Raw genomic sequence first — 7317 nt, 5'->3', positions numbered from 1 at the left:
CCCCCCCCCTGCCACTCCATCTCCTCATCCTTTCTCTCCTGGCCCAAGCCAGATGCTCCCTCACCTGCTGGCGTGCATGGAGTGCCCTGTACCCGTCTTCTCCTGACTGATGCACATAAAGGCTGCTGTTCCCCTACTGGGTTACAGCCGTCTCAAGGACAAGAGACAACGTCTTCTCCATCACCTGTCAGTGGACACTCCACAAAGGCTGGGCCTCGTCTCTCTCATCTCTCGTCCCCAGCCCCCAGAGGGGCGCTGCTCTAATGGCCACCCCCGTCCCTTCCTCCTTACCAGTGGCACCAGCCCTCCAGTACAGGGTGAAATGCATGTGATGGGGCTTGATCACTGAGATACAAAGTGCTGCCCACCAGGGAGCTTCTGGGAAAATACCCACTTCCCCCCATATCCATACTTCCTTTTCCTTTCTGCTCTCTGATGTCCTCAGGTGAGGACATACGCTTGCAGCTCAGGCTGCAAGAAGCGAAGGCCCACAGAGGTTGGACCAGAGTCCTGACGCCACCCCACTGCTCAACCAACCCTAGACCTGCCTACTACACCCATAATGAGGAGGAAATAATAACAAACACCCGTTACTACTTAAACAGTAAGTAAGTTCTGCAGCCAGAAACACCTAATAGATACATGTACTCATTGACTCGGTTCATTCAGCACCCACCCTGGGCCAGGCATGCCTGGAGCCAGGAACACAAGGGCTGGGAGCTCAGGCCCTACTCTCTCGTGCCACTTCTCACGCACACGATCCTACCAGGCCCCGTCATCCTGGTACCCAGGGTTATCTGTGGCAGGTGAATCGTAAACATTTTTTACCTGACCATTCTGAAGCTATTGATCCCACCCTACAGGGGAAAGATCAGTAATTTAATGTCTAAAGCTGGAAATTTTCCCTGAAACAAGCACGATAAAGCAGGACGTGCAGCCAAATAAACCTTCCATACATCAGCCTCCCAGAAGGCCCTTCATGATCCCAAAGTTGCCTCTCAAACCTCCCCACCCCCGCCAAGGAGGCTCTCAAATACTGCTACCAGAAAGGAGGAACTTCTCCACTTTCTGGGTTTGCTGTAGTGAAAACTTTCCAGGGGGTCACAAAAAGAAGGGCTTTACATAGTCTAGAAGGATCTCTCTTCCTAAAAGCAGCTGTCTATATCGATTATTACCTTTCCCGGTTACTGAAGGCAGGGGCTGTGCCGTCTGGCGGAAGAACCACTAACCACATGCGGCCACAGAGAGTGAAGCCTGGCCAGTCAAAGCGAGAATGCTATAGGGATAGCATGCTGGGCTTCAGAGGCTTGATACAGTGAAAGAAGGCACACGGCCAGTCATGCTTATATTGCTTATATATTAAAAGTACATATTAAGCATTTACAATTAAGTAGTATAATAAATATTACAAATAATGTAGTGATTATTAAAGTCAATTTTATTTTCACCTGTTTCTTTTTACATTTTTATTGTGGCTACCAGAATACTTTAAATTACATATAGGACTCCATCATATTTCTACTGGACAGAGCTGGGCAAGGGCACTGGAAGTAACCAGGTGGAAAAAGCACAGTCTCCAAAGTCAAGTGAGCCAACACCCATACCCACGTTCTCCTGCTTGTGACCTTGTGACTGTAGCTGTTTTGTAGTCCTCCGAGCCCCAGCTTGTATATACATTAAACTGAAATCATTAAACCTGCTTTTATGCTCAACATGATTCCAGAACATTCCAAATGACAGAAAAATGTCCACGTCGTACGGCCGCTCACCTACCTGTTAATGATAGCTTGGTCTTCCGGGAGGCGGAAGACCCTGGGCCTGGGGTTTCCTTCCTGAGGTTCTGGGGTTACACTGCCTATCTCAACAAAACCAAAGCCCATCTTGTAAAGGCCATCCACCGCTTCCCCGTGCTTGTCAAATCCTGCGGCGATTCCCACTGGATTTCGGAATTTATGGCCAAGGACTCTCACTTCCTAAGGAGAAGGAAAGAAAGTCACAGGCAGAAAAAGCCATTCTGGTGTTCCTCAAAGCATGGTCCCCGGCATGCCTATGTCAGAATCACCTGCCTGTTAAACCTCAGGTCCCAGGGCCCATCCCTGGACTAAGGAATCAGAGTCTTGGGCGGGGAGGGGGGCGGTGCAGAATGGAACTCTGAGGGAATCGATCTTTATCAGTGCTCTCCAGCTGATTCTGATACCAGCCAGAGTTTGAGAACCATCAGGCTTTATCATCACCAAGGAGACAAACAGCGTTCCCACCATGGGTTGAACAGGTGCTGCCTTTTCTCATCACAGTTAAGGATTCCACCTTCTTATCCGCTATCCTTGGTGGGAGAGAGTGGCTCATTGGTCTCAGCCCCTAGTGGGTGCTATTCTGAAACAGGCAGCGAGATCCTTTCATCATCTTAGTAAGTCAGCCTCCGCTGTGTCCCTCCTCCTCAGCCGGGCGACACGAAGGCCCAGCAGAGTCCCCATGACTCCTATCCTCGGCTGGGCAGCTCTGACTGCTGGGCCCCAGAACCAGGCTGGGAGGACCAGGTTCTTCCCTGGCAGACGTGGGCTGGATTCCTGATTGTTTATTAGAATGAGAATGATTTGTCAGGTCTAGTCCGACTCCTGAGTGATTCAGGATTCTCACCCTGATGGGAGCCAACAAATCTAGTAGCAAGACAGATACATTAAAAGATGGGAAAGGCATCAGCCTGTCATAAAGCCAGCAGTTGCCAATGGAGTTGTCTCTGTCAGCTGATGTTGCAGGAAAGCCTTTGCCGGGACCAGCAAGGGTCCCAGGCTGACACCGTCTGGTCCCAGAAGCAGAAAGAAGAAAGGCTGCTCCAAAGAGGGGGAAGAACAGATGGAGGTGAGTATGTGCACATGGCTCCTCGGGGACTAGGCAGGGGGCCACTGGGGGCCGTGCTCCAGGAGGGGCTCTTGACCCCAGCTGCACGACAGGACCCCCAGGCAGCCCTCAGTCCTCAAAGCCCAGAGATGATGGTCAAATGGGGCTGGCACCAGTCCAGAGCACTGTGTACAGGTCCCCCCCTGCTTTTCCAAAGTTCTCTTTATGCCACCTGGCTTTGCTATGAAAGAGCTACATTAGTAACCTGTTTTCTCTAACCGAAAGGAATCCAAAGAAAAATTTCACTTTTCTGAAAAAAGGCGACACACACATCTTCTCAAAGCTGCAGGATGGGAAGTAAAAGAGATACTAAGACGCAAAGGCAAAATATATGGAAGGCCACTTTGGTCAATAATAGTGACTCTTCTCCTGAGAGGTCTGAGGGCTTCTTGGTGTTTTCTTCACATTCACATCATTCTAATGTCCCCCTTTTGCTGAGTCTCTTCAGTGGAAACTGTCAGGGCTTACATGAGGATGTAGATTCTAGGAGGACGTGGATTCTTCCACTTTGTTTGCTGCAGAAACCCCAGCACACAGAAGAGTAAGGGGACAGTGGTGCCCATGATTAGATGCAGGAAGGAATAAGGCTCGGACAGGAGCGGTATGCTTTCCTCAAAGGGCTTGGCTAGACATCCCTATATCACATGAGATGCTAGTGATGCTGGCATGCTTCCTTTTCAGCAGAGGTGAACTCTGAGCTACCTGAGACCTCAGTGAGGCAGGGATGGTGGCTAAGGGGAAGGATGCTGAGCCAGACTCCATGGGTGTGGATCCTGGCTCAGCCACTTCCTGGCTGGGTGCCTTTGGGTAAGTCACTTAACTCCTCTGCACCTCAGTGTTCCTAATCTATAGATGGGGACGACAGTTTGAGGGCTAACTTGAGATTCTAGTTTTCAAAAGGATCAGCCCCAGCTGAATAAATTAGGAGACTTTGACCTTGACCTTTGTATCTGTCGCACAAGGAGCACCTACCAGCATGTCAGAGTCTTGAAACGTGGTTCGAGGAAGGAGCCCCAGGGAGGTGAAGCGAACAGCCAGCCTGTGGGCTGTCTCAGGGTCCAGCAGCCGCTGCAGAGACGGCATCAAGAGTTCAGCGTAGAAGTGCTCATCCCCCGTGGCCGTCAAGTAGGAGGCAAAGAGAAGTCCTCCGCCCCCCAGGATCACCATGGCATCCTGGGCCCGCTTCTAGAAAAAAGAGCCAGTGGGATCCCCTCAAGGCCAGGCTGAGGAACCATCCCCAAACCCTTCACACACTTTACACGCTCACAGGGAACATAATGGCCTTTACATTCAGTCACATTCCTAGCCTTCTGCTAATGCTGGTCTCCTCTGTTCCTGCTCACATATTGGCCTCTCAGGCAGAGGCTGTATCTGCATTTCTGCACTCACTCACTCCTCTGCCCCAAAGGACTCCAGGCCAGGGGTTTCAAGAGGGGGAGTACCCTGGGGCATGCAGTGGAAATCGGAGGAGACTGCTCATAGATTTAGTGAGTGGGCATCAGTAAAGTCAGAAGTGCCTCTACGACTTTTGAAAATCCTACTGACAGTCACTAGGTACAAATATCTGTTCGTACTACCTAAGCCTAGAACTACAGACTCTATTTCCCCACATAAACACAATCCTGTGTGGTTTTCATCTGCATTGACTTTCCAGGAATGCAATTACCTTGTTGATTGAGGGCTGACCATACTGTTCAGCACAGAACATTAATAAGAATAACACCATCTCAGAAGACATTCCTGTGGCACTAGAATTTCTAAGTAGAGGCTTACACACCTGACTCACTACCTAGATGACTCATGCCCTAATATTTATGGGTCAAAATACATATTATTATAAATTCATTTCTCCTTTATATTCCAATTAGGACATTATGTTGACCTTTTAAATTATATATAGAAAGATTGTATTATACATAAATTCCACTTCAGGATGCAAAAGAGGGTTTTGCAAAAAAATTTTTTCTAAGGTCTTTTTAAAAAAATTTTAATGAAGTATAGTTGATTTATAATGTCTTAACTTTTGCTGTATAGCAAAGTGATTGGGTTACACATATATATACTTTTCCATATTTTTCCATTACGGTTTGTCACTGGATATTGAATACAGCTCCCTGTGCTATACATCAGGGCCTTGTTGTTTTCCCATCCTATATGTAATAGCTTGCATCTGTTAAGCCCCAATTCCCAATCCTTCCCTCTTCTACCTCTCCTACCCCCTTGGCAACCACAACTCTGTTCTTATATCCAACATCAGGTCTTCTTGCACCAAACTCAAACATTGCTCATGATACTTATCACTGCCAGGTGCTGAGTCACTCACTCATTCATTCACCCCATAGAGACTGTGCACGCAACGATGGATTCCAGGCTCAAGTCCCTGCCTTCACGAGGAGTACAACCTCAGGAGGAGAGAGAAATCAACGATCATGCAAACCTACAACAGTGCTCTGAAGAAAAAAGTGGCGGAGGAGCCTAACCTAATCACAGAGGCAGAGAAAGGCTTCCTCGAGGCAGTGTCTTAAAGCTGATATTCAAAGAATAAATAGAAGTTAGCTAGGCGCCAGGGCGGGGGCTGGGGAGGGGACGATGCTAAAGGCCCTCTACACTCTAGGCGGCATAGGAGAATGAGATGCACCCAAGTAATGGGGGAAGGGGAAAGGTTTGTCTGGAATCAAGGAGTGAGGAAAAGTACGGCTTAAAAATAAGCTGGGGAGGCAGGCAGGGGTCTTGGCCAGAATAAAGTTTTGAGTTTGGTTCCCTAAACAAGGAGGCCTGATCAGCTTTGCCTTTAAGGGTCACTCCTAGCCGTCACCATAGATCTAGTATTCATTATCTACACTTCTAGCCTCCTCCAGGAGACTGTAGGAACGCCCCTTGCGTGGATCCACAGATATCTGAGTGCCGTTACAAAAACCCTGCCCTAAAAGTTTATCTAAAAACACTGGCACTATGTTTCACTGTGATTTCATTCCAGGTTGGATCCTGCACACAATGCTAGGCGGTCCTGTGTTCACTAAGTGTCCCTGGGCTTAGTTCAGTAAAAGCCCACGTGCTCTTACATAGATCAGCATCTACACTGTTTACACGTAGCATTTACACAGTGGCCGAGTACGTGTGTAAATGCACGCGCATGACCATCAGCAGGCGTCTGCAGAGCTACACACACTACCCTAAGAGGCCCAAGCTCTCGGAGCCGCCTCCCGTCCACATCTCGCCCAAGCTAGCCCTTCATCCTCCCCTCGCCCGGCTTCCCGCCCGTGCTTTTCCACGCTGCCACATTAGCAGCACCGGCTGTACTCACTTTGAGCTGCCTCCACGCCATGCTCCTGCCGCCTCTGGGCCCGCCTCTGACTCGTTTCCATTGGAGGAGATGGAGGCGTCCTCTAATCCCCGCCCCTCCGGGCGCCTCCCCTGCCCGCGGAGGGGAAGGCTCCGCTCCGCTCGGAGAGTCTGATTGAACGTTCATGCGCCGGCGCATTCGCGGTGTACACGCCTCTTCCGCCCGCCGGCCTCCCGGAGTCTTTGCTGCGGGGCAGCGCGCTCTGGCTGAGACACCTTGCGCGGATTTGCAGCATCCTGAATCCGTAGAGACGACTCCCTGTATGTTGAGTCTTAGATTCTAAGCAACACTCTCACCAAGTTTTTGATCGTTCAAGTTAAACATTTTATTCATAAGAGTGTGTGTGCTTTAGATAAATCGTGGGTTGAGAGTGTATGCTGCTGCTGCTGCTAAGGCGCTTCAGTCGTGTCCGACTCTGTGCGACCCCATAGATGGCAGACCACCAGGCTCCACCATCCCTGGGATTCTCCAGGCAAGAACACTGGAGTGGGTTGCCATTTCCTTCTCCAATGCATGAAAGTGAAAAGTGAAAGGGAAATCGCTCAGTCGTGTCTGACTCCTAGCGACCCCATGGACTGCAGCCTACCAGGCTCCTCCATCCATGGGATTTTCCAGGCAAGAGTACTGGAGTTGGGTGCCATTAGGGCACTAAAAGGGTTGAAATGAATTACAGCACTGCGTAAGATACCTGAGCTGATTTTCAAAGAAAATTCCATGAACATCAGGTTCAGATCAGATCAGTCGCTCAGTCGTGTCCAACTCTTTGTGACCCCATGAATCGCAGCACGCCAGGCCTCCCTGTCCATCACCAACTCCTGGTGTTCACTGAGACTCACGTCCATCGAGTCAGTGATGCCATCCAGCCATCTCATCCTCTGTTGTCCCCTTCTCCTCTTGCCCCTAATCCCTCCCAGCATCAGAGTCTTTTCCAATGAATCAACTCTTCTCATGAGGTGGCCAAAGTACTGGAGTTTCAGCTTTAGCATCATTCCTTCCAAAGAACACCCAGGGCTGATCTCCTTCAGAATGGACTGGTTGGATTTCCTTGCAGTCCAAGGGACTCTCAAGAGTCTCTG

At 49.7% G+C, this 7317-nt stretch overlaps 1 protein-coding gene and 1 long non-coding RNA gene across 6 annotated transcripts in view; one reads left to right on the top strand and one right to left on the bottom strand.

The window, feature by feature from the left end:
- Window positions 1-1760, top strand: part of LOC104996639 — a 7416-nt gene extending 5656 nt beyond the window's left edge. For 3 of the 4 annotated variants that reach the window (XR_826224.1, XR_826225.1, XR_826223.1), the window contains one exon: window positions 446-1699. This is a non-coding gene — a long non-coding RNA (uncharacterized LOC104996639). Of the gene's footprint in view, window positions 1-445 lie in introns of all 4 variants that reach the window. The other variant, XR_826226.1, reaches the window with a different exon arrangement.
- Window positions 1-6265, bottom strand: part of DHODH (dihydroorotate dehydrogenase (quinone)) — a 13029-nt gene extending 6764 nt beyond the window's left edge. The window contains exons 1-3 of one of the 2 annotated variants that reach the window (XM_010850936.1): window positions 6203-6265; window positions 3871-4083; window positions 1774-1973 (exon numbers count right to left, since the gene is read on the bottom strand). In XM_010850936.1, coding sequence (XP_010849238.1) covers window positions 1774-1973; window positions 3871-4083; window positions 6203-6223 — 434 coding nt within the window. In that variant the 5' untranslated portion in view covers window positions 6224-6265. The remainder of the gene's footprint in view (window positions 1-1773; window positions 1974-3870; window positions 4084-6202) is intronic. The other variant, XM_010850937.1, reaches the window with a different exon arrangement.
- Window positions 6266-7317: the final 1052 nt, after the last annotated feature.

Source organism: Bison bison, unplaced genomic scaffold, assembly GCF_000754665.1.
Source record: "Bison bison bison isolate TAMUID 2011002044 unplaced genomic scaffold, Bison_UMD1.0 scf7180017864297, whole genome shotgun sequence".
NCBI lineage: Eukaryota > Metazoa > Chordata > Mammalia > Artiodactyla > Bovidae > Bison > Bison bison.
The sequence above is the reverse complement of the archived record's forward strand: the minus strand, read 5'-3'. Positions and strand labels throughout refer to the sequence as shown.